Consider the following 27,968-nt stretch of genomic DNA (forward strand, 5'->3'; position numbering starts at 1 on the left):
ATAGTAAAACATAAATAATAATCATAATATTAATAAAATAATGAAATAGAAAATTGCTTAATATAGGAGAAAAAAAATGAAAAAAGTAAAAAATTAAAAGGCTCCAATACCCCAAAATGTGCACCACTCTCCACATCCACACACAGCAATTTTAGATGTTCTGTTTCTCACTAACACGTTTTGCATGGGCATTAGGTGCTCAGGCATTAATTTATTCATAATTTGAACCCAGATGTACAATAATTATCCTCGGCCATCAATTTTTGCTGTTTGTACTATGGCCCTAATGCACTTTTGTACCTTTACAAAAAAAAAAAAAATCTGTACTTGGATCAATATCATCCATGTAAAGAAGCTGACATTGCTATACAATGGTAAATTATAGGGTAAATATTATTCATTGAATAACCACCTTAAAACACAGCATAAAAAATAAAGAAATGTATATTTTTTCCTTTTTTTCCTGTCCCTTTTTCCCTTATAAATAAGACTATTAAAATTAGTATGCAAACCCTATGGAGGAGATTTATCAAAAGGGAATATAAGAGAAGACTGGCTTAGTTGCCCATAGCAACCAATCAGATTCCCCTTTTGATTTCTCAAAGCTCCTTTGGAAAATGAAAGGTAGAATCTGATTGGTTCCTATGGGCAACTAAGCCAATTATACTTTACACCAGTTTTGATAAATCTCCCTTTCTGTGTCCTTTATAAAAACAAACAAAAAATGTTGAGGTATACTAAGAAAAAAATCATGCGGATTCGTTTTTTTGCGGATTAGATGCTGTCCCATTCACTTCTATGGGGCCCTTTACTTCCATTGCACGGCTCAGCAAAAAAATTAAACATGTCCTATACTTGTCCGTGAAAATCAGGACATGGCCCTATTGAAGTCTATGGATCAGCAAAAAAAAATGGAATGCAATCCGTTTTTTTGCGGACAGGCTGAACTGTCCGCAAAACGGATCCGCGTTTTTGAGGACATCATACGGCCGTCTGAATAAGCCCTTAGGCTCCATTCACACGTCCATGGTGTGTTGCAGACCCGCAAATTGCGGATCCCTAACACACCCACCCGGCACCCCTATAGAAATGCCTATTCTTGTCCGCAGCTGCGGACAAGAATAGGACATGTTCTATCTTTTGCGGAGCTGCGGACCTGAAGATCGGGGCCGCGCTCCGTAAATGCGGATGCTGACAGCACACTGTGTGCTGTCCGCATCCATTCCGTCCCCATAGAAAATGAATGGGTCCGCACCCGTTTGCGGACATGTGAATGGAGCCTTAGACTGCAGCTTTCTAAAATGTGACATTTTGCTCTGAGTGCGAAGTATCAAAATGCCCAAATCCTTTAAAGTTGCATATTATTCAAGTCACATTTTTATTAGAAACATATTATTTTTATGTTTTTCTGTTTTATTTATTTGCGGGGCTGGGCCCCATAGTAAACTTTTGAACAGATACCTCTTGATTCAGCATTAACATTACAACACAAAAATGTACACTATCGTATGCAGAAAGCCTAAATCTGTTAAATGAGTTTTAATCAGGAGCAGCCCACTCCTCCCAAGAGGAGATTAACAGGGTGATTAACCCTGCTCCTGCCAACCTTTGCAAAATAGCCAGGAAACACACTGTGAAAAACAATTTAAGTACAAATTCAATTCATGGTATAATGGCCAGATATAGTGTTTTTCCTCATGTACACACGTGACAGCTTATTTTGAGAATTCATCAAATGATAGGTTAGAAAAGTTCTATATCTCAAAGAGTAAGTGTGCCCTGTAGATGTACTGTAGCTTATATTGTAGTTCATGTCTAATAGAAACAGGCAGAATCTAAAAGACATGGTTTTGTGTAAAGCTGCTGTACATTATATTCTGCACATTTGTTTTCTTTACAAGTTCCAGCTACAATTGATGGAGATTTGCGTAGACCACAAGATAAAAAGGTAATCACGGGTAAACCCCTCATACTGGAGTGTGAAGCCAGGGGCCACCCATTACCACTGATAACCTGGCTAAAAGATGGAGTGCCTGTGGAGACAAATGACAACATCCGCCTTCTATACAATGGCAAGAAGCTGGAGATTAAAAATACAGCGGAGCAGGACCAAGGACGGTATACTTGTGTGGCTACCAATATAGCAGGAGAGACTGAACTCAAATACAATGTCCATGTTTTAGGTTAGTTAAACATTGCAGCTTGGGGCGTTATCACATTCTAGTCATTGTGGTCTCAAAGGAGTTGTCTGGGTTCAAAGCTGAACCCGGACATATCCTCTTCTTCCCCCACTCAGCCCCTCTGACATGAGCATTGGTGCCTTTCATGCTCTGATGCTCTCTCTTGCCCTGCTCTGAATCATTCAGGGCATTTTCTATAGATCTGGTGACATACCAGGTTTTCCATGGGTAAGCTTGGCGGAGGCTTCTGCCTAGCAGTGAGCCCGGTGACATCACCGGCACTAATGGGTGGGCTTTAGTGTTGCCCTAGCCTGTAAAATGGCTAGGGCAGCAGTAAAGCCTGCCCATGTCAACCAAAAAGCCCTTGCCCTGTGCCATACAGCTCCGGGCAAGGGAGAGCATCGGAGCATTGCTCATATCATAGGAGCTGTCTAGGAGAAGAAGGGGGTATGTCCAGGTTTAGCTCTGAACCAGGAAATCCCCTTTAAGTGAAGGCTGTCCTCTGGAATTATCACCTATGAGGAATAACTTTTGAAACATACATAGAAGTGTGTATGTAGAATGATAGCTGAGGGCATACATATGAAGAAGTGATATTTTAAAGGGTAACTGTTTCAGTTTATTTTTAATATAATGTAGGGACAGGGATATTAAACATTTCTATAAAATACTTTAGTAGGGAAAGATTTTCCTTTGTAGAAAACAAGGTGTAAAGACGCCTCTTAGCAAAGCTTTAACTGAGAATTGCAAAGGAGAGTCTGTCTTCAGTTCTTCCAGCCCGTCTCTTTTGACTACCCCAGTCCCTGACTATGTACATGTGTCCTGACTATCACTGTCCATCTCCCTGCCTTTCTGACTTGTTACACACAGACATCTTCAGTGCTCAGTTAAACACTGAAGACCGAAAACACACTCTCCTTAGCTCAGTTGGAGCTTTGCTAATAAGACTCTTTATACCCTGTTTTCTAGTACAAAGAAACATTCTTCCCTAATGATGCACTGTATATGAAAAATGTTTAACATCTATCTCCCTACATTGTATTAAGAATAAACTGAATAAACAGATATACTGGGCCTTGAGAACAAGCAATTTTAGCAGTTCTTTCAATATACACTCACCTAAAGAATTATTAGGAACACCTGTTCTATTTCTCATTAATGCAATTGTAACGAACCGTTTCAGCAGACAAGGGGTTAAAATCCGTTTAGGCGATAAGCCCCTTTCTGAGAGACAGGCACAGCTACTGCAGAACACCAACTCCCGAACTGGATACAAAGTAGCACTCCAAACTGGAACCTCACGAATAGCTGCTAGCAGACGAACAGGAATCAGCTTACACTTCTGGCAATCGGTCTTCTAACAGCATACAGCGAATCCCCCCAATAACGAGACAAGGCTCCGTTTTGATGGTCAAGCAGTGGTCTGACTGTACTTCACGTACAGCCTCTTTTATTCATAAACCACAAACATAATACTGCCCACAGGGGTTTTAAATACAACCAATCAGTAATTTACAACACATACAATGTAACTACAGCAACCAATCATTCACGCCCCCAGAGGACCAGAATGAAGACTGTGACATAGGACAAATACAACATATCCCCACAATGCATCATGGTCTCCTCCTCTCTGTCCCGGAGACAACCTGAGGAGCAATCTAATTATCTCTGAGGACAAAGGGAGATTGCCAATACACATGTGAGGACAACAGAACAGACATCACCATTTAAACACACAATGGGACAATGGCACAATAGAAACACACCCAGCATTTTCCTCCCAAGCTGACAAGTTACACTTATTATAAATTGTTACAACTTTGTGAGTTTACATTGACCATACATATAACTTACATCAATTTAAACAGTATAACTTGGGGACAAACCTATCCAAAATTCACTTGAATCGGTTCAGGGGTTTAAAAGTTAGTATATGGCCCATAATCCTGGGGCAAGAGGCCAGCAGCCAGTCCTCTCCAAAACCCAGTGGCGAGGTCGGTTTCGCCACAGCAATTATCTAGTCAACCAATCACATGGCAGTTGCTTCAATGCATTTAGGGGTGAGGTCCTGGTCAAGACAATCTCTTGAACTCCAAACTGAATGTCAGAATGGGAAAGCAATTTTGAGCGTGGCATGGTTGTTGGTGCCAGACGGGCCGGTCTGAGTATTTCACAATCTTCTCAGTTACTGGGATTTTTTACGCACAACCATTTCTAGGGTTTACAAAGAATGGTGTGAAAAGGGAAAAACATCCAGTATGCGGCAGTCCTGTGGGCAAAAATGCCTTGTGGATGCTAGAGGTCAGAGGAGAATGGGCTGACTGATTCAAGCTGATAGAAGAGCAACGTTGACTGAAATAACCACTCGTTACAACCGAGGTATGCAGCAAAGCATTTGTGAAGCCACAACACGCACAACCTTGAGGCGGATGGGCTACAACAGCAGAAGACCCCACTGGGTACCACTCATCTCCACTACAAATAGGAAAAAGAGGCTACAATTTGCACGAGCTCACCAAAATTGGACTGTTGAAGACTGGAAAAATGTTGCCTGGTCTGATGAGTCTCGATTTCTGTTGAGACATTCAAATGGTAGAGTCCGAATTTGGCGTAAACAGAATGAGAACATGTATCTATCCTCTGATGGCTACTTCAAGCAGGATAATGCACCATGTCACAAAGCTTGAATCACTTCAAATTGGTTTCTTGAACATGACAATGAGTTCACTGTACTAAAATGGCCCCCACAGTCACCGGATCTCAACCCAATAGAGCATCTTTGGGATGTGGTGGAACAGGAGCTTCGTGCCCTGGATGTGCATCCCTCAAATCTCCATCAACTGCAAGATGCTATCCTATCAATATGGGCCAACATTTCTAAAGAATGCTATCAGCACCTTGTTGAATCAATGCCACGTAGAATTAAGGCAGTTCTGAAGGCAAAAGGGGGTCCAACACCGTATTAGTATGGTGTTCCTAATAATTATTTAGGTGAGTGTATATTAATGGGTTTCCAGAGCTACATCTTTTCAAATATTCTGTTGATGCAGCTATATGAGGTATTGACTTTTTGTGTGATGAGTGGTACTTTTTATCATTTGAGTTTCATAAAACACAGTACACTCACCTAAAGAATTATTAGGAACACCTGTTCTATTTCTCATTAATGCAATTATCTAGTCAACCAATCACATGGCAGTTGCTTCAATGTACACTGCTCAAAAAAATAAAGGGAACACAAAAATAACACATCCTAGATCTGAATTAATTAAATATTCTTCTGAAATACTTTGTTCTTTACATAGTTGAATGTGCTGACAACAAAATCACACAAAAATAAAAAAAAATGGAAATCAAATTTTTCAACCCATGGAGGTCTGGATTTGGAGTCACACTCAAAATTAAAGTGGAAAAACACACTACAGGCTGATCACACTTTGATGTAATGTCCTTAAAACAAGTCAAAATGAGGCTCAGTAGTGTGTGTGGCCTCCACGTGCCTGTATGACCTCCCTACAACGCCTGTGCATGCTCCTGATGAGGTGGCGGACGGTCTCCTGAGGGACCTCCTCCCAGACCTGGACTAAAGCATCTGCCAACTCCTGGACAGTCTGTGGTGCAACGTTGGTGGATAGAGCAAGACATGATGTCCCAGATGTGCTCAATTGGATTCAGGTCTGGGGAACGGGCGGGCCAGTCCATAGCATCAATGCCTTCATCTTGCAGGAACTGCTGACACACTCCAGCCACATGAGGTCTAGCATTGTCTTGCATTAGGAGAAACCCAGGGCCAACCGCACCAGCATATGGTCTCAAAAGGGGTCTGAGGATCTCATCTCTGTACCTAATGGCAGTCAGGCTACCTCTGGCGAGCACATGGAGGGCTGTGCGGCCCTCCAAAGAAATGCCACCCCACACCATTACTGACCCAATGCCAAACCGGTCATGCTGGAGGATGTTGCAGGCAGCAGAACGTTCTCCACGGCGTCTCCAGACTCTGTCACGTCTGTCACATGTGCTCAGTGTGAACCTGCTTTCATCTGTGAAGAGCACAGGGCGCCAGTGGCGAATTTGCCAATCTTGGTGTTCTCTGGTAAATGCCAAATGTCCTGCACGGTGTTGGGCTGTAAGCACAACCCCCACCTGTGGACGTGGGGCCCTCATATCACCCTCATGGAGTCTGTTTCTGACCGTTTGAGCAAACACATGCACATTTGTGGCCTGCTGGAGGTCATTTTGAAGGGCTCTGGCAGTGCTCCTCCTGTTCCTCCTTGCACAAAGGCGGAGGTAGCGGTCCTGCTGCTGGGTTGTTGCCCTCCTACGGCCTCCTCCACGTCTCCTGATGTACTGGCCTGTCTCCTGGTAGCGCCTCCATGCTCTGGACACTACGCTGACAGACACAACAAACCTTCTTGCCACAGCTCGCATTGATGTGCCATCCTGGGTAAGCTGCACTACCTGAGCCACTTGTGTGGGTTGTAGACTCCGTCTCATGCTACCACTAGAGTGAAAGCACCACCAGCATTCAAAAGTGACCAAAACATTAGCCAGGAAGCATAGGAACTGAGAAGTGGTATGTGGTCACCACCTGCAGAACCACTTCTTTATTGGGGATGTCTTGCTAATTGCCTATAATTTCCACCTGTTGTCTATCCCATTTGCACAACAGCATGTTAAATTGATTGTCACTCAGTGTTGCTTCCTATGTGGACAGTTTGATTTCACAGAAGTGTGATTGACTTAAAGTTACATTGTGTTGTTTAAGTGTTCCCTTTATTTTTTTGAGCAGTGTATTTAGGGGTGTGGTCCTGGTCAAGACAATCTCATGAACTCCAAACTGAATGTCAGAATGGGAAAGAAAGGTGATTTAAGCAATTTTGAGCGTGGCATGGTTGTTGGTGCCAGACGGGCCGGTCTGAGTATTTCACAATCTGCTCAGTTACTGGGATTTTCACGCACAACCATTTCTAGGGTTTACAAAGAATGGTGTGAAAAGGGAAAAACATCCAGTATGCAGCAGTCCTGTGGGCGAAAATGCCTTGTGGATGCTAGAGGTCAGAGGAGAATGGGCCGACTGATTCAAGCTGATAGAAGTGCAACGTTGACTGAATTAACCACTTGTTACAACCGAGGTATGCAGCAAAGCATTTGTGAAGCCACAACACGCACAACCTTGAGGCGGATGGGCTACAACAGCAGAAGATCCCACCGGGTACCATTCATCTCCACTACAAATAGGAAAAAGAGGCTACAATTTGCACGAGCTCACCAAAATTGGACTGTTGAAGACTGGAAAAATGTTGCCTGGTCTGATGAGTCTCGATTTCTGTTGAGACATTCAAATGGTAGAGTCCGAATTTGGCGTAAACAGAATGAGAACATGTATCCATCATGCCTTGTTACCACTGTGCAGGCTGGTGGTGGTGGTGTAATGGTGTGGGGGATGTTTTCTGGGCACACTTTAGGCCCCTTAGTGCCAATTGGGCATCGTTTAAATGCCACGGGCTACCTGAGCATTGTTTCTGACCATGTCCATCCCTTCATGACCACCATGTACCCATCCTCTGATGGCTACTTCCAGCAGGATAATGCACCATGTCACAAAGCTCGAATCATTTCAAATTGGTTTCTTGAACATGACAATGAGTTCACTGTACTAAAATGGCCCCCACAGTCACCAGATCTCAACCCAATAGAGCATCTTTGGGATGTGGTGGAACGGGAGCTTCGTGCCCTGGATGTGCATCCCTCAAATCTCCATCAACTGCAAGATGCTATCCTATCAATATGGGCTAACATTTCTAAAGAATGCTATCAGCACCTTGTTGAATCAATGCCACGTAGAATTAAGGCAGTTCTGAAGGCAAAAGGGGGTCCAACACCGTATTAGTATGGTGTTCCTAATAATTCTTTAGGTGAGTGTATATGCAACAAAAAAAAATGGTTTTTTTTAGGGGGGGGGGGTGGGGGAGGAAAAAAGACAGCAATTCCATATTTTGTACTGCATTCACTCTGCTGTATAATTAACATGTTAACTTTATTTTGAAGCCCAGAATGATTATGGGAATCCTAAATGTATACACATTATTTATGTTTTACTACATTTATTTATGTATTTCACTTCCCTTTACAAATCATTAAAACATTATTTTATTTTTGTTTTCATAGTCTAAAAGCCTATTCTTAGGATAGATCATTAGTACCTGATCAGTGGGGGTCAGACTCCAGTGTTCTTAGGATAGATCATTAGTACCTGATCAGTGGGGGTCAGACTCCAGCGTTCTTAGGATAGATCATTAGTACCTGATCAGTGGGGGTCAGACTCCAGTGTTCTTAGGATAGATCATTAGTACCTGATTAGTGGGGGTCAGACTCCAGCGTTCTTAGGGTAGATCATTAGTACCTGATCAGTGGGGGTCAGACTCTAGAGTTCTTAGGATAGATCATTAGTACCTGATCAGTGGGGGTCAGACTCCAGCATTCTTAGGATAGATCATTAGTATCTGATCAGTGGGGGTCGGACTCCAGCGTCCCTCAAGAATCAGCTGTAGCTGCATTGCTTCGACAAGAGCTGCGGCCTCTTCATAGTACACCAAGCCCAGCACCGTACATTGTATAGCAGCTGTGTTTGGCATGGCAGCTCAGTCCCAGTCATTTGAATGGGGATAAGCTGCAGAAAGGTCATGTGATCTTACAGGTTGCAGAAGAAGCCACACCCTCACCGATCAGATTTTTATAAACTATCCTGACGATAGCACATCGATATATAAGCACTAGTCAATCCCTTAAAGAGACCGCCAACTTATATATTAACCCTTTTCAGAATGTTCATGTATTTAATAGTGGGTTTGCAGGCACAGGAGCAGTGTCCAGCAGTCCAACCATGGGAGAATAGCTGTGATAAACAGCCACACTGCCACCACAAAAGTGACGTTTGGCGATGACTCCAATATTCGCTGTTTTCCTCTTTAGCATCATGGTCAGTTGAAATTGCAGTGCCCTTCAAAGGGTTGAGGATCTCTTTGAAAGACAATCACCATCTAGGACTACCAAAGGACCCCTGGTTAGTCCAGCTGCTAGTGTCTTCTGGAGAATACCTAGGAATGCTCAGGCTGCCTGTCTGTGGTAAATGGACAGGTAGTAATGTAACTTTATGTACTCGTTTTAGGAAATTATAGGGAAATATTAGTGTATAATACTCAAAGTCCCCTAATTGGGCTGTGAAAAGAAATTGGTCAATAAATAATTTAAAGAAAAATCACAAAAAAATGGCATAAATAAATAATTCCTCACCAATTTCCTGCCACTTCTGTTCCTCCTCCTGTTTCCTGTGTCCCCCACTGGACTCTATTTTTTGCTTCTTCTTGACACAGATATGGGAACCTGCAGCCAATCACTGGCCATAGCGCGTCATTGCTATTTTTTAAAGCATTCTAAGAATTTTTTTTCAAAAATTTATATTGATAGACAGCCACTTTTATAAAGGGGTTAAGATATGTTAAGAAATCAGTAATCAGTGCAGAATTGTTGTCCTAAATGCAAGACTCTTCCCAGCATTTAGTCCTTAAGTCTCAGACTTATTCATTTATTTTTTGTCCAAGTACCACCAAGCATCGAAGATACAGACAACCTGGGAGAATACATTGTCATTGCCAATAACCCCATTGAACTGGAATGCTATGTTACAGGAACTCCTATACCGACAGTAAGGTAAGATAAGAGAAAAACACACTGGAAAAGAAACATTCCAACAATATTCAAAGCATCTAGTATTTGTTTTCAGTTTAACTGAAGGGTGTGTGGGGATTCATGGAGTGGCCATTTGTTTTATGATTTGTTCTCTGAAGCAGAATTTAGCTCACAGGGAAAGTATCCAAGAAGCACTCTCTATAGTTTTCAACTAGGTAATTTCATTAGCTAAACATTTTAATGAATAATTCTACTATAGGCCAGTTTCAGGAGAATTGTCTGTGGTAAAAAAACTTGGTGTATGAGCGTGATTTCCCGCCCTGGACTCTGTTCCTGTAACAAGACCTCACAGCATTATAATAATTTATAATGCTGTGTGTCCCTGCCCAATATCATAGTAATATACGCTATTTTGTAATGCTAATTAAAGACATCCATCCATCTATCCAGTTCAGCCTGTTCCTGCAAAGTCCAGATCCAGTCCACAGTCCTGGGGATAAATAGATGATGGGAGAGATCTCTGTACTGTCCCCGATATATTTATTCATAGTAATTAGATCTCCCCTAAGTTGTCTTCTTTCTAGAGTGAATACCCCTAATGTTGATCATCTTTCAGGGTACTGTAGTCCCCCCATTCCAGGCATTATTTTAGTTGCCCTCCTCTGAACCCTCTCCAGCTCTGCTATGTCTGCCTTGTTCACAGGAGCCCAGAACTGTACACAGTACTCCATGTGTGGTCTGACCAGTGATTTCTAAAGTGGTAGGACTATGTTCTCATCACAGACATCTATGCCCCTTTTGATGCAACTCATTATCTTATTGGCCTTGGCAGCAGCTGCCTGACACTGGTTTTTACTGCTTAGTTTGCTGTTTATTAAAATTCCTAAGTCCTTTTCCATGTCAGTGTTACTCAGTGTTTTACCATTTAGTATGTACGGGTGACTTGCATTATTCCTTACCATGTGCATAACCTTACATTTGTCAGTGTTAAACCTCATCTGCCACTTCTCTGCCCAAGCCTCCAATCTATCCAGATCCCTCTGCAGCAGTATACTGTCCACTTCCATGTTAACAGGCTGTGCAAATTCCTGAACAGGCTCTTCCTGAACAGGCTGTGCTAATTTCTTCAGCTTTCCCTTCACACAGATCTGAGCAGTAGAAATTGAACTGTCTATCTGTGATTAAAGTTAAAGGCACCCTTCCTACTTAAAAAGACAGTATCCCTTTACAGATATGCAGGATCTGAATTTTTTTAGTTCATTTTATATTATATTTTGATGATTTACACACAAATCTGTGCTTAATTTAAAGTTACTGTTTTAATTCACTTTCTATTTAAAAGGTGGTTGAAAAATGGAATCCCACTTGACACTGATGGCGATGTTCAAATTCATTCAAATGGACAAAAACTTGTTATTCTAGAATCAGAGTCATCAGACAGTGGATCATATGAGTGCATTGCTAAAAATGATGCCGGGGCCACCAAAAAACAGTTTAGGGTCAATGTGTATGGTAAGTATTAACAAAAGCTTAAATGTGCATAGCACCAGAATAAGTAACATCTATTGTAGATGCTGAGGCTGCAGGAATATTGGGGAAATCAATGGGGAGGCAAAAATCCTTTTGTAAGTTATGTTACCCCACTAGGGACAAAGAATGATACATTTAGAGAGGTCTATACATGACCTAGAGTATGGTGGGACCACCTTAAATATCTCTAATAGAATAGATTGGACCTTATTAACTGATACTTGTTTAAAAGTTTATATATTCTGTTTGTATTACAGTTCGCCCTTCCATTAAACCTGAACAATCACCAATATCTGTACTAATGCTCAGATCTGTAGCATTGCAATGTATTGCTACTGGAATTCCTAGCCCACACATCACCTGGTTAAAAAATGGGCTACCTTTTAATGTTGTTAAAGGAAATATCAGAGTAAGTACTTAAGATATATTCACATTTCTGTTATGCTCATGTACATTAGTTATGCCCACATGTCATACAGGTATATACCACATCTAAGATGGGTCCCCTGACCTCTAGTTTACAGGAAAAGGGTTGCCTATGCCATGGAAGTTATGTAAAGAGTATACCACGGAGATCTCCGCTGTTTCCGTAATCCCAACACCCGCTCTATTCATTCAGGGGATGGCTAGCAGTCTGGGATGTGGGTTGGGAACCCACCAGAGGTGGGACCCACATCTATTAGAAATTATCATGAATGCATTAGATAAGAACACTCATTTAGGGAAGAAACAAGCAGGCAGACACAAGGTAATACATGCCTAATTATATTATAGGTGGAATCTTTTGGCCGCATTTTACAATTCAAAAGCGCTCTACTAGACGATGATGGAAAATACACGTGTGTGGCCACCAATGGAGCTGGAGAAGTTGACCAAAGCATTGTGTTAAATGTTTATGGTATGTCATGTAATGTAAAGTAGTTTTTTTTTCTAAAATGTCTCTTTATTGAGAACACCAAACGGATCCAAAGAATAAAGTCAGTACGAGGACAGGAGTATGGCCTACATGGGTCTCAGAATCTCCATCATAGGCCATCAATGTCTAAGTAAAGCCTTCAAAGGGAACTTGTTATTAGTAAAATGTTATCTTGTCTACCAGCTTCCTGTTATAGAGATGGAGAAGCTAATTAAATTGAAAAACATATTTTTGTGTAAAGTAAGATTTGATTTAATTTTTATCTTATTGATTGAAATCCCTGTTATTTATATGCTCAGGAGTCATATAGGTGGTCCTATACAGTGACTGCCTTCCCCAAATGACAATCCATACAGAGATGGCTGATAGGAACACCCACTGGACTCATAAGCATAAAAACACCAAATATTTCAAGAAATAATTGACAAGTTAAACAGAATTTTTCTACAAAAATATGCATTATTCTGCCCTGCTTCTTCTGCTGCCTGCAGATCACACACCTTGTTCTGAGTAAAAGGCAGTGGTGTACTTACCATAGAGGCAGACCATTATGGGGCCCAGGGGAGTTGGTGCTGAACTGCTTTTCCAGTTCTATACATAAATGCACTGCATTTTCGAGCAGCCACCACTAGGGGAGCTCAGTGCAAAGAGAATATTTACAGCTTCCATTGCATAAAGTGGCAACTGTGTGGAATACTACATAGTGAACTTCCCCTAGTAGTAACTGCATGTCACGGCCTATGGTGTGTTTTGTGACACTTTCCTTCACTTGCGGTTGCCCGTGGCAACGTGTGGTGTTGTGTGCATGTGGTGGCAGTGTCTCGGCCTTGTGGCTGTTTCCCAGGATATGGTTGACTCGCATGCCGTTGCCGGCGGTAACAGGTGGAGTGTGATGTTTGTGTGTACACTTCCCCTTTAAGTGCCTTTTTCCCTTGCCTGGTGTTGGAAGGGTTAATTCCCTTCCTAGTGAGTGAACACTGGGTGTGTCTGTGTGTGGGTGTGGCTACTTGGGCTATTTAGCTCCTGCTGGATGCCAGTAGCTGAGGGGTACTCCAGCCATGGTGTTTGCTGGAGTCATCCTCCTGGTCTCATATACCATCTGTCCAGTAAGGGCCACCCTTGTGGTCATAAAATATGTTTAGACATTATTGTTCTGTTGTTATTATATGTCTAGTGGTGTCTCTATGTTTATTGCAGCTTATGGTTGTCTGGGTTCCTGTGTGCTTTGTGTGTGTGCTGTGTCCTTTTGTGTTTGGTGTGGACATTAGCACTTGTGCACGGGTTCCAGTCTCTGTTTCTGTGGCAGGTAGGTGTTGTACTAATTTTCACTACTTGCCATTGCCATATGTCTGTATATGTGTCACGACCGCTATCCCAGCAGCAGTCGTGTCGCACCAGACGGAGGGGAAGGGGGACCCTTATCTACGGATGGGAATAGTATGGCCACCCCTGACTAACCCTAAGCTGGCACCTGTCTGCCCTGATACCCTAGACGGGGTGTGAACCCGTGCGGTGAGCAGGATGCCTAAACCCTCAGTCACCCTAACAAGCCTAGAGTGGGGAAAGGCCGATGGGAGCACTAGTCACCATCACTCATGTCTAGGAGAACAGCAGGGGAAGACAACAACAAACAAACTATAGCAGAGATAGACTTATCCAGTCACGAGCAGAGAAGGCGATCCCAATCACGACAGTCCACGCCGGACAAGAGCTCCACAGCAACACCATCAAACGATCTCCTTCAAAGGTCAGAATAGAACTGGAAGTAAGGACTATATCTGGCAATGACTGCAAGTGAAAGTGAAACTAATATAGTAGCTGGGAGTGGCAGACAGGACTCACCTGAGAAGGATGCCTACAAACTCCCAGTCAGGACAAAAAGGTTCACAAGGCAAAACCCGGATGACATACCCTGAACCATGGAACAAACTCACAAGCTTTCGCGAGTAGCAAGTCGCTGCGACCTTCTCCTCCCAGACCTGTCTGGATCAGTCACAGTCGTGACAGTACCCCCCTTTCTACGAGGGGCCCCCGGACCCTCAAGACCAGGCCTCTCCGGATGGGAGCTATGAAAAGCCAGAATGAGTCTGTCCGCTTTTATCTCTGAAGCTGGAACCCACATTCTCTCTTCGGAACCATAACCTCTCCAGTGCACCAGGTACTGAAGAGAGCGGCGAACATATCGTGAGTCAACAATCTTTTCCACCTGAAACTCAAGACTGCCATCAACAACCACCGGTGGAGGCGGTAGTGGCAATGGTTCAGGAGGTTCTACATATCTCTTAAGCAGAGATCTGTGGAAGACATTATGGATCCTTAGAGTCTGAGGTAGCTCCAGACGAAAAGCCACCGGGTTAATGATCTTAATTACCCTATAAGGACCAATAAATCTCGGACCTAATTTCCATGAGGGAACCTTCAACTTGATATTTATGGTAGACAACCACACCAAGTCATTCACCCCAAGGTCCGGACCTTCAGAGTGCCTCCTATCAGCCACACGTTTGTATCTACCACCCATTCTCTTCAAGCCTTCTTGCACACTCTGCCACACTGAAGAAAGTGAAGACGCAAATCGTTCCTCCTCGGGAATCCCAGACGGCCCCCCCTCACTAAACGTACAAAACTGAGGATGGAAACCATACGCACCAAAAAATGGTGACTTATCGGTGGATTCTTGACGACGATTATTAATGGCAAACTCGGCTAACGGTAAATAAGATGACCATTCCTCCTGATTTTCGGAAACAAAGCATCTCAAATATGTCTCTAGGTTTTGATTGGTACGTTCAGTCTGACCGTTGGACTGTGGATGGAAAGATGAAGAAAACGACAGATGAACCCCTAAACGAGAACAAAAAGCTTTCCAAAATTTAGAAACGAATTGGGTACCACGATCCGAAACAATATCGGAAGGGACCCCGTGAAGCTTCACGATGTGGTCAATAAAAACCTGAGCCAGTGTGTTAGCATTAGGCAATGCGGCAAGATCAATAAAGTGCACCATTTTACTGAATCTGTCAACAACTACAAGAATAACAGTTTTCCCCGCTGATACTGGTAGATCCGTAATGAAATCCATTGATAGGTGCGTCCAAGGCCTGTTGGGGATAGCTAGAGGTAAAAGACGCCCTGCCAGACGAGTATGATCTACCTTCGAACGAGCACAGGTAGCACATGCAGACACAAAATTTAACACCTCCTGGCGCCACTTAGGCCACCAGAACCGACGAGACACTAATTCAGAGGTTGCCCTACTACCTGGGTGTCCTGCCAGTGTGGAGTTATGGTGTTCTTTTAGTATCTCCAGGCGTAAATTTTCTGGCACAAACAGTTTACCCGAGGGGCAGGAGGCCGGGGCGTCCCCCTGAGCTTCCAACACCCTACCCTCTAAACCTGAGTGTAATGCAGAGACCACCACCCCCTTTTGCAAAATGGGCTCTATTACCTCAACATCACCCCCTCCAGGAAAACTTCGAGACAATGCATCCGCCTTAGTATTTTTTGCCCCCGGGCGATAGGTTATAACAAAATTAAACCTAGTAAAAAATAACGACCACCTAGCCTGTCTAGGGCTGAGACGTTTAGCAGACTCCAGATATAATAAGTTTTTGTGATCAGTAATCACCGTGACAGGATGAACCGCCCCCTCCAAAAAATGACACCACTCCTCAAAAGCCAACTTAATAGCCAAAAGTTCCCTGTTGCCAATATCATAGTTCCTTTCTGCAGTAGACAATTTTTTCGAAAAGAAAGCACACAGACGCCATTCACCAGGGGACGGGCCCTGAGATAGTACCGCTCCCACCCCCACCTCTGATGCGTCAACCTCTACAATAAAAGGAAGCAAGACATCTGGCTGTACGAGAATAGGGGCCGAGGTGAATCTCTCCTTCAGAGATGCAAAGGCAGTTTTGGCTGCATGTGACCATTTGGAAAAATCGGATCCCTTTCGGGTCATGTCCGTCAGTGGTTTGACCACCAAGGAATAGTTCTTTATAAATTTTCTATAAAAATTGGCAAACCCCAGGAAGCGTTGCAATGCCTTCAGGTTCTCAGGCAGATCCCAGTCTATAATCGCCCGGACTTTCTCTGGATCCATGCGGAAACCTGAATCTGACAACACATACCCCAGAAATGGCAGTTCTTTTACGGCGAACACACATTTTTCTAACTTAGCAAACAATTTTTTGGCCCTTAATATCTGCAGCACTTGTCTCACATGGATCTTATGTGTATCCAGATCCGGGGAATAGACCAGGATGTCATCAAGATATATCACAACAAATCTCCCGATAAGGTGACTAAAAATATTGTTGACAAAATGTTGGAATATGGCGCATTAGTAAGACCAAATGGCATGACCAGATTTTCATAATGCCCTTCCGGAGTATTAAAAGCCGTCTTCCACTCATCCCCCTCTTTGATGCGAACCAGGTTATAGGCTCCTCTGAGATCCATTTGGAGAACCATTTAGCACCAGCAACCTGATTAAAGAGGTCGGGAATGAGAGGAAGAGGATAGGGATCTCGGATAGTTATCCGGTTTAATTCCCTGAAATCCAGGCAAGGACGTAGGCCCCCATCTTTCTTTTTAACGAAAAAGAACCCTGCAGCCACAGGTGAAGAAGAGGGTCTGATGTGTCCCTTAGCCAAACTCTCCGAAATACAATCTTTCATAGCCTTCCTCTCCGGGCCGGAAAGATTGTATAACCGGGTTTTAGGTAGTTTTGCCCCAGGTAATAGATTAATCGGGCAATCATATGGACGATGAGGTGGTAACCCCTGACAACCCTTCTCAGAGAACACATACATAAAATCTGACAGAAAGGCAGGTAAAGATGTTACAGAGAGTGTAGAGCACCTACTACTCAAGCAGTTGTCCTTACAATGTTCACTCCACTCCACAATCTCCCCGGCCTGCCAATCCACCACTGGATTGTGAGTCACCAGCCAGGGAAGCCCCAATACCATAGGAGCCGGAAGACCGTCCAGGACATAACAAGAGATATGCTCTTTATGGAGGTCCCCTACCTGCAGATGGATATTATGGATGATCTGAGTTAACTCTTTCTGAGTAAGAGGGGAGGAGTCGATGGCAAAAACAGGAATAGTTCTGCGTATCGGTTCCGGAGTAAAACCCAGAGCCTGAGCAAACCGTGAATCCACTAAGTTGACCCCCGCCCCACTGTCCAAAAAGACGGAACAGATCTCAGTCTTATTGCCCGCCTCAACGGTAGCGGACAACAAAAACTGAGACATGCATATGGAGGAAACGAATATGCCCAGACTGTTATCCTCCGCACAATCTGGGGACTCTAGTTTTCCGGCGGCTCCTTTGTTTGTGGTCTCTTGGGTTCTGAGGGACAAACCTTTACAAAATGACCCCTCCCCCCACAACGAAAACAAACCTCTGACCTACGGCGGAACTTAGGAGGATTCACCCGTCTAGTGGCGCCCCCTATTTGCATTGGTTCGACTGGATCATAACAAACCGATCCCTACCCTCCGTAAAATTTAATAGTCTCTCCCTGAGTCGTCTGTCGATTCTTATGGACAGAGACATAGCAGCCTCCAGAGACCCAGGGACCTCGTATACCGCCAGCGCGTCTTTTAATTTTTCAGACAACCCCTGGCAGAACTGACTCCTAAGGGCCGAGTCGTTCCATAACGTATCAGTAGCCCACCTACGGAATTCGGAACAATATAGTTCAGCAGACCGGTTCTCTTGCCGAAGTCCGGGTCATCATATACGAGACCCAGGGCTTCAAAAAACTCCTCCACTGATCGTAAGGCCAGAGAGTCTGATGGTAGGGAGAAAGCCCAAGCCTGCGGATCTCCTTGCAGGAGAGAAATTACAATGCCCACCCGTTGTTCCTCACCGCCGGAGGATCTAGGGCGTAACCTGAAGAACAATTTGCAAGCTTCTCTGAAGGTTACAAATTGGTCTCTCCCTCCTGAGAACCTATCAGGTAAAGCCACTTTTGGCTCAGGAGTACCTTGGTTTCCGGTGGAACCCACGGTGGAACCCAAGGATGGCTGCTGCTGCTGCAGCACTGTTGCTTTTAATCCTGCCACTTCAAGGGATAATCCCTGTAATTGTTTTGCCAAAACCGTAACCGGATCCATAGTGGAACAGAAAAATACAAAGCAAAACAGCAAGCAAAAAAAAAAAAGAAATGTCACTTTTTTTTTTTTTTTAATGGCCAGATATACTGTCACGACCGCTATCCCAGCAGCAGTCGTGTCGCACCAGACAGAGGGGAAGGGGGACCCTTATCTACGGATGGGAATAGTATGGCCACCCCTGACTAACCCTAAGCTGGCACCTGTCTGCCCTGATACCCTAGACGGGGTGTGAACCCGTGCGGCGAGCAGGATGCCTAAACCCTCAGTCACCCTAACAAGCCTAGAGTGGGGAAAGGCCGATGGGAGCACCTGTCTGGATCAGTCACAGTCGTGACAATATGTTTCCCTTCTCCTTGCAGCTTGGCCAGTGAGACTCCTGTTCCTCCGTGTCTAGGAGGAACAGGTCGTCTTACCCTGCTCCTAGTCCAGGGTTTTCCTCAGGGCTAGTAGGGACCCCAGGTTACGGAGTATGAGCCCTCCTACCATCAGGGTTGGCTCATACAGCTAGGAGTCAGGGTCAGATTTAGGGACGTTATAGGAGGTGACCTGCTCCCTGTTTCCTGTCCTGGCCCAGCAGCTACCCTTTATTATTGACACCGCACGGTTGAGGGTTTTCCCCACCCTCAGCCGTGACACTGCAGCAGCCAGTGTTATAATATACTGCGTGAAGGAAAGCAGATGATTTATCAATATATTTATATCAATTGTCTAGTGCAAATACATTTATAAATAAGGTGTTCAGAATAGTGATGGACGAACATTGCGCGTTCGCTCAAATGTTCGCGAACCGTGTGTTCGCAGCGGGCCCCATAGACTTTAATGTCAGGCAAACCTGAAAAAACTTCAGCTCATATTTGCAGCCACCAAATATTATTCGAATTTGCGATCTCCATTCATAATTTTTTTCAATGCGAAATATCGGCAAAGTAATTTTCGCATTTGCGCATGCGCAAAATAGGCGCGGCCTACTGCAGCAACTGGTTTCCACCAGACCGAAGTTGGATGCGATCAGAAAAGATGGTTGGCAACAATTTTCGCAGCAGTGAGGAAGAACTTTTGACTGTAAGTAATTTGACATTAAAGCAGTGTATTTGATTACATTTCACATGCATGTTAGAGCAATCGCTGTATATGAAGATTGAGTGTTTAAAAAAAAGCGCCATTGCGAAAATCCCTAATGATGCGATTTTTTCCCCCCCCCCGCAGTATTGTTGTGAGAACTTGCCACCAGTACAGGCCCCAAAAATTTGCCAATAGGCATTCACCTGACAGCACACAACTTTGTAGGATTCTGTGGCTGGAGGGACATTAGGCGGTCACAGGATAAAAATGTGACTGTCGGCCAGTACAGGTCCTAAAAATTAGGAATTCAACGGACATAAAAGGACTTTTAAGCCACTGTATTTACTAAGACAGGGACCATGATTTGTTCTGGTTGGTGGCGGATATTTGTGGGCAGTCATGAGGGAATTCAATCAAACGTGGTTGACTCATCCCATGTGTTGAATTCCTCCGCAATATATGCTTTTTATAAATTTTTTGAAATTTTTGAAATTTTTAGAAATGTGAGGTAGTCCACACTGTCGTAAGCTAGGCGAGTGCGCTTATCGGTCACGATCCCCCCCTGCTGCGCTGAACGTAATTTCGGACCAGTAAAAATTATTGGTTCCAATAGCGTTTGTCACTATGTGTAGATGCGGTAACGCAGCAAAACCGCAAACAAATGCTGCACTACCCAAATGCACAATATAGAAAGTATATTATTGGTATATAACACCCCTGCCTCAATCACTTTTTTGGGGGGCAACTGGTAAATTACACCAGTAGAAATTATTTGTTCCAGTAGCGTTTGGCACTCTGTGTAGCTGCAGTATCGCAGCAGAACTGCACACAACTGCTGCACAATACAATTGCACTATAATATACTTTCTATGTTAGAAAGTATATTATAATTATATTACACCCCTCAGTATGTCCCACCTATCGATAGCACATCTATACCAGTCCTTAAAAGGACTTTTGTGGCTCTATTAGCTAGTGTTTGGTGTCCCTAACAGCCTGTCCCTGCTCCACACAGCAACCTCTCCCTACACTGGCAAAAGACTGAATGTAAAATGGTGGCCAGATCAGGTTTATTTATAATGTAGGGGGTATGTCTATGGGCTGAAACATCTCAATTGGCTGTCCTGCACCACCTGATGGATGTGTCATGGGTCAAAGTTCTTCACAATGTAAAAGAATATGGTGGGTGCGAATATCGCCATATGTTTGCATGTTCGGCGAATCGCGAACGCGCAAAGTTCGCCGCGAAATGACCGCAAGGCGAACCGCAAGGCCATCTCTAGTTCAGAATAAGCGTCATAATTTCACGCTTTGGTGTGGGAGGGAAACACCGCACTGAGCATAGGAGGGAAGGGGGAAACAGGTAATCGGGCCTGAGTACTTGGGAAGGAAGATGGACACCTCCTAGTGAAAACCCTAACCAAAATCCTTACTGACTACCAGTATGAACAGACCCCAAAGGTAGATGAGTTCATACGCAAGAATACCTAGAGTCCTATCTAGCCCTATAGGGCCTCCAAAAGGAAGGATGAACAGGAGTCTACTTCAGGCCTAATACAAACAATAGGGAAATGCAACACACAGAACCCAAACAAAATACAAATGGGAAAGGAAAGACTTAACTTCACAGAGGCTATAGAAGCACCAGGAACTCAGGGGAGATCCAACCACAAACAATCCACAGGCACAGAAGCTATAAACCGCACAGCATAGTGGGAGAAGCAACTATAAATAAGGAAGGTTAAACGACCACATAAGCAACACCTGGAGGCAAGAGGTGTGGCCATTACCAGACACAACACAGAAACCTATTGATCCACAAGGAAAACCTGTTAGATCAAACCACGTGCTGCCAGTCTCACAGATCTCCTGCCACTCACTGTTGCCGGGACGTCTGTATGTCTGGGTATGTCCGTGACAAATATTAATGAAGCCCCCATTCTAATCTTTCTGACATAGAAGTTTGTTAAATTTTGAATTAAAAAAAATAATAAATTCATCAGAAATCTGGGAAGTCACACTTTGCATTCCAGGTTGCCTGGGAGTGTTTGCTGCATACTGGGAAACTTGTTGGGGCAGGCCCATACTATGTTTTGCTATAGGGCCTTGAGATATGTGTATGCCCCTGGTGACAGGTTCCCTTTTGTGTGCTTTTATACAGGATTTTCCTGGTGTTTTCTTTTCTATTGGGGAAAAAGGGATAAAGAAAAAGATAATGGTCAGACACACTGTTTGCATAAAAACGCTGAAAAATGCCAAAAGAATGTGTCAAAAACCACAGGTGGCCAGGACAATGGGAGTGGTCATTCTAACTTTTTTTAGTGGCAAAAAAACACTAGTGCCACAATTACAGTTGTAGAGTCCCTCAATGCATATATTCCTTATCTTTATTGTTCTTCTGTTTCAGAACCACCAAACATAGAGCATTCTGGTGAAGTTGTATATGAGACTGTGATTGCTGATCAGCATGTGACTCTTGAATGTAAGGCTTCTGGGAAACCTAATCCAGGTAAATTGATAGAACTATTAGAGCTGAAAAGACACCCAGCGCTTAAGAAATAAAACATCCTGAGGGAGACTGATATTCACATATAACCTCAAATACAATCTATCGAACAATCTGCTTATTCCTATGGGCACTTGATTGCTGGACCTATGCAAACATGGACCAGGAAAATGATAAGGGGGAGATTTATGAAACTGGTGTAAAGTAGAACTGGCTTAGTTGCCCATCGCAACCAATCTGATTCCACCTTTCATTTCTGACAGCTCCTTTGGAAAATGAAAGGTGGAATCTGATTGGTTGTTATAGGCAGCTACGCCAGTTCTACTTTACACCAGTTTTGATAAATCTCCCCCAATATGTTTAATAACAACCATACAAAATATGTAAATGAAACATTATCAAAATATCAAATCACATTATCAAAAGTAACTAAATGTTTCCCCTATATTCCCCTGAGTAGCAATTATATAAAAACAACCTGCTTAACTCCTTAAGTGGGTTGTCCAAAATACTTTGAAATTTGAGCAATGCCCCAGAATGCCTTAAAATAAAAAATATTCCATTCTCACCTCTGTTTTCTATGCCACTGGTGCAGTCCTTCTCCTGCTGTATGTTTACAGACTGCAGTGGTGACATGCAGGTATATCTCATTAGACTGCTACAGCCAATCACTGTCCTATGCGGTGAAGACAATGATTGGCTGCACCGGTAAAATGCTGTATACCTGCATGTTACTTCTGCAGTCTGTAAACAAACAGTGGGAGAAGGACTGGACCAGTGGTGGACCAGTGGACCAGTGGTGGAGAAAATGGAACTTCCTTGAGGGCCAACTGGCGTTCAGCACTAACTGATGCCCTTACATGTTTGGGGCTGCAGACACACTGCACTGAACGAATCGCTGTGTCTACCTATTGCTAAGAGGTGCAAGTTTCCTGTTCAACGTAGTTTGTCATTGGGATCAGGGATTGTAATACTGGTGCAGACTCATTTATTTGGTAAAAGATTAATTTATTTAATAAAAGACGAATTTATTCGCTAAAAGACTAATTTATTTTGCTACAAGACTAATGTTTTTCAGTAAAAGAATAACTTTTCAGGTAAAAGAATAATTTTTCCAACAAAAAATGTCGATCAACTCGTGGGCAATTCTGCTGTGTAAAGAATCAATTTATTTGACACAGGGTGTTAAATAAGACAGGTCTGTAACACTAAATTACAGTAACTGTTTGGCTAACATAAGTGGTTAAGTGTCAATGTGGACACACCATAAACCAGAGAATGAGCCAGGTGTATCACCCCAATTTGAGAATCAAGGCCTAATGGAATTGCTTATCTATTAAATAAGGTGACAGCCCAAAAACAGTAGAATTAGACAGCATTATCACCCCAATATGAGAATCAAGGTGTAATGAAATTGCTTATCTATTAAACAAGGTGGACACTGCTTCAATCCCTGTGTAGGGCACAGAGCTATCCAGGGCTTTTTTTCTCAGAGAAAAGGTGGTGGAACTCAGCCCCCCTCCCCTGGCCACGCCCCTACCCACCCCTAGGACCGCCCCCTAAAACCGCCCTTTAGAGAACAGGGATGCAAGTAAAATTTGGGGAGACTATAAAAGTCCAGCCCAGCAAAGAAACCCCCCAGATGGGGATGGCACTGTTAATGGGGGATCTGGGGATGGCACTGTTAATGGGGGATCTGGGGATGGCACTGTTAATGGGGGATCTGGGGATGGCATCCGCAGATCCCCCATCCTATAACAGTGCAATCCACAGACCCCTCCACCCCATAACAGTGCCATCCACAGACCCCCCATCCTATAACAGTGCAATCCACAGACCCCCCACCCCATAACAGTGCCATCCACAGACCCCCCCTTAACAGTGCCATCCACAGACCCCCCCTTAACAGTGCTATCCACAGACCCCCCCCACCCCATAACAGTGCCATCCACAGACCCCCCCACCCCATAACAGTGCCATCCACAGACCCCCCACCCCATAACAGTGCCATCCACAGACCCCCCACCCCTTAACAGTGCCATCCACAGACCCCCCCACCCCATAACAGTGCCATCCACAGACCCCCCCCACCCCATAACAGTGCCATCCACAGACCCCCCCCACCCCATAACAGTGCCATCCACAGACCCCCCCACCCCATAACAGTGCCATCCACAGACCCCCCACCCCATAACAGTGCCATCCATAGCCCCCCCACCCCATAACAGTGCCATCCACAGCCCCCCCACTCCATAACAGTGCCATCCACAGCCCCCCCACTCCATAACAGTGCCATCCACAGACCCCCCCTTAACAGTGCCATCCACAGACCCCCCTTAACAGTGCCATCCACAGACCCCCCCTTAACAGTGCCATCCACAGAACCCCCCTTAACAGTGCTATCCACAGAACCCCCTTAACAGTGCCATCCACAGACCCCCCCTTAACAGTGCCATCCACAGACCCCCCCTTAACAGTGCTATCCACAGCCCCCCCCCCCCATTGCCGCTCCAGTACAGTTATAAAATGTGTACAGTAAAATTAATAATGATTCTATTCATGAGGCCCCCTCTGTAGTAGAACATTCAATCTATCCATCCTACTCACAGGGCTGTTATCGTAATCCAGACCGGCCGGGCAGACGAGCGGCAGCGTCACTGACTGACGTCACGTTCCTGCGCCGCCTGCTTCATTCATAAAGTAGGCTGGGCAGGCACGTGACGTCAGTCAGTGACGCTGCCGCTCGTCTGCCCGGCCGGTCTGGATTACGATAACAGCCCTGTGAGTAGGATGGATAGATTGAATGTTTTACTACAGAGGGGGCCTCATGAATAGAATCATTTCAAATTTTACACATTATATAACTGTACTGGAGCTGGGGGCCGGAGCACAGTGAACGCACTGGCCCCCAGCTCCTCCTCCCAGTCCCTCCCCGCTGATATTACATCGCAGCCTGCGATGCTGGAGCATGGCAGGCTGCGATGTCAAAAGGTGGCGGAACGCCGTTCCGGTGCGTTCCGCCAGAAAAAAAGCCCTGGAGCTATCTAATTGAAATAAGTGGGCCGTCTCCTATGGATCCCTTTAGCTTCGGATTACAGAGCCTGCACTGTCCCTGTAGTCTCCCTATGCTCTTCCTTTGTGTAAAAACTCTCCATATGATCCCCCTACACTGTTCCTGCAGTCTCCCTATCCAATATTCCACAATTAAAAGCTTTGTGAACACTGTCTTTAGCACTCATGTCATCTCTGCCTATGATCAGCTCACAGTAAAATGGCACGTGATAAGGCTTTCTAAGGCTGTGACATCACAGGGGCTGGCTAGTTGCTGATTGGTTGCATGGCATTTTGGGTCTTCTCACATTCCCGGGCTTCTTACTTTCATTTTGTAACACGTATAGCTGCCATTTTAGGAAAAAAAACAATTTGTTACCACGAAGCGCAAAGAATTTTGGATTTGTTGGAATATAATTTTACCTAAACTTCAGATAGAATTTTACTTCAAATGCTTTGATTTGCTCAACAAATGTGGTTTAGCATTGTCTCGCTAAAATATATAAAGCCTTCCCTGAAAGAGTAGTTGTCTGGATGGGAGCATATTTGTTTTTTAAATCTCTACAGTTCAGCATTGATAGTGCCATCCAGATGTATAAGCTGCCCATGCCATAGGCACTTATGCAGCCCAATACCATCAGAAATGCAGGCTTATGAACTGTGCGCTGATGGTCCCCCTTCTCTTGGGTCTGCAGAACATGGCGAATATTTAAGGCGCCTTAACCCCTTAGTAACCACCAATACACTTTTTTATATTGAAGGCCCCCAAGCCTGCCTTCTTTACATGGCGAGTAGGCCATGCCAGAGTCACAGCCTAAAACATTGCCTGTCAGTTTATCCTACAGCATAATACACTATACTACATTCCTTTAATAAATGTTTTTAAATGGAAAAAAAATCTAAATCCCTCCACACATTTGGATTTGTCATATCTGTAACAATTAACTATATATTGACAATGTCATTTATTCTTCACAGTAAACACTGCAAAAAAAGTGAAAAAAGTCAGAATTATTTTTTGCTTATCTGTCCCCCAATAGACAGAATAAAAAGTGATTAAAATGCCTTATGTACTTTAAAATGTTATCAATAAAAACTATGTCATCCAACAAAAATCAAGCACACACACAATTCCATCGATAGAAATATTAAAGTTATAGATCTTAGGATGCAGTGATGCAAAAACATTTTCTTTAAAAAAAAAAAGGTTTTTATTGTACAAAGGTAGTAAACTAAAAAACAAAAATAAAAGATATCTACCATATTTTTGGCCATATAAGACGCCCCCTACGTTTTAGAGGAAAATAAGAAAAACAAATGTCATCAGATCTCAAATCAGACCCTCAGTGTTAATCAGATCTCAGTTCAGAGCTCTAATCAGACCCCCAATGTTAATCAGACCTCAGCTCAGACCCCCAATGTTAATAAGACCCCCAATCAGACCTCAGACGAGGCCCCTGGTGTTAAGAAGACCCCGAATCGGACAAAAAAAAAATCTGCTTACCTCTCTTGCTCCAGATGCTGCTGCTGCTCCTGAGATCCAGTGCTCTTACTGCCACGCTGTGCTGTGACCCGACATCGCACAGCGCGAGGTCACAGAGCACGCAGATGTCCTCATGCTGTGCTCAGGTCACAGTACAGCATATGGAGCACTGCAGAAGAAGACCAGGAAGCAGTGAGAACAGAGCCCGTACAGGGAGCGCTGTAGTTACCTCTCCCTGGTCCTGCTGTACTATACAAACACAGTATATGCCCAATAAGATGCACTGACAAAAAAAAAGCGTCTTATAGGGCAAAAAATAGGGTATTTGGTATTATTGTCATTTTATTGACCTATAGAGTAAAGTTATCAAGTTATTTATTCCACAAAGTGAACATTGTAAAATACTTTTATGAATATTCTTGTTTTGTTTTTCAAGTTATATTAGGTGGTATAATGTGAGCTTTGGTCTGATCTCAACTGCTCCAAGAGTTTGCAACAGCACGTAGTGGTGTTCCCTCTCTGTGCAACATTGAAACACTTCTATATGTTTCTGCTAACTACAGAACAATTAATTATTCAGCATCTACATCGTTTTTGGTCTAGAGGCCGGCATGCCAGATACTAAAAAGCACATGTACAAAGCCTGTGCATGTTAAGAGCAGATGAGATTAGAGTCATCAGACCGTAGCTCCCATTATACTGCCTAATCTAACTTGGATAAGTCCTAGACTTAAAGGGGTATTCCCATCACAATGATCACTATTAAATCTCTTAATGATTTGACAGTGATCATTTTTCTAAATACATTTTATCACCCAATTCCCACCCTTTTTGAGAAAATAAGTCCCCTCTTACCTAATTGTTGTCGTTAGTCTCCCCTGGTTACGGTCACCTCTCCTGCCGCCGGGCCGCGCTTGCGCAGAAGACTGAAGATTCTCTCCCGGCCAGGCTGCGCAATGTCCTGAACGCGCACGCCCCCGCCATGCGCCATGATGACTTCTTCCTGGCCAGCTCGCCGGCTCTGTACTATACAGGCCAGGAATAAGTCACCATGGTGCATGTGTGGCGGCGTGTGCGTTCAGGATATTGCGCGGCGCGGCCGGGAGAAAAACTTCAGTCTTCTGCGCAAGCGCGGCCTTGCCGGGAGAAGACATCAGTCAAGCACCGCCGAATCCAGGAAGTGAACGTCGCGCTGGACGAAGGTAAGTATGAAAACTGAAGATGGGGATACCCCTTTAAGCAATTCAAAACAAGTCCACACAAGATATATAATGCTCTATATTATTTGGGTGAGCCATATACTCTCCATTGAATGGAATAAATCACCCATTATACAGAGCAACATTCATACTTAAAGGGTTTCTGTCATCAGAAATATCGTTATGTATCTGGCTGACATTAGTGATGTGCTAATGTCAGC

At 44.0% G+C, this 27,968-nt stretch overlaps 1 protein-coding gene across 3 annotated transcripts in view; it reads left to right on the forward strand.

Moving 5' to 3' along the window:
• The window catches only part of HMCN1 (hemicentin 1), a 723,834-nt gene that overhangs the window by 199,226 nt on the left and 496,640 nt on the right, over positions 1-27,968 (forward strand). For all 3 annotated transcript variants that reach the window (XR_005774384.1, XM_040408842.1, XM_040408843.1), the window contains 6 exons: positions 1,902-2,183; positions 9,785-9,893; positions 11,215-11,384; positions 11,660-11,811; positions 12,177-12,300; positions 21,916-22,017. Coding sequence is in view for 2 of the 3 variants with exons in the window: in XM_040408842.1 (XP_040264776.1) it covers positions 1,902-2,183; positions 9,785-9,893; positions 11,215-11,384; positions 11,660-11,811; positions 12,177-12,300; positions 21,916-22,017 (939 nt within the window). In the remaining variant the exon portion in view is untranslated. The remainder of the gene's footprint in view (positions 1-1,901; positions 2,184-9,784; positions 9,894-11,214; positions 11,385-11,659; positions 11,812-12,176; positions 12,301-21,915; positions 22,018-27,968) is intronic.

Source organism: Bufo bufo, chromosome 9 (genome assembly GCF_905171765.1).
Source record: "Bufo bufo chromosome 9, aBufBuf1.1, whole genome shotgun sequence".
NCBI classification, from domain to species: Eukaryota; Metazoa; Chordata; class Amphibia; order Anura; family Bufonidae; genus Bufo; species Bufo bufo.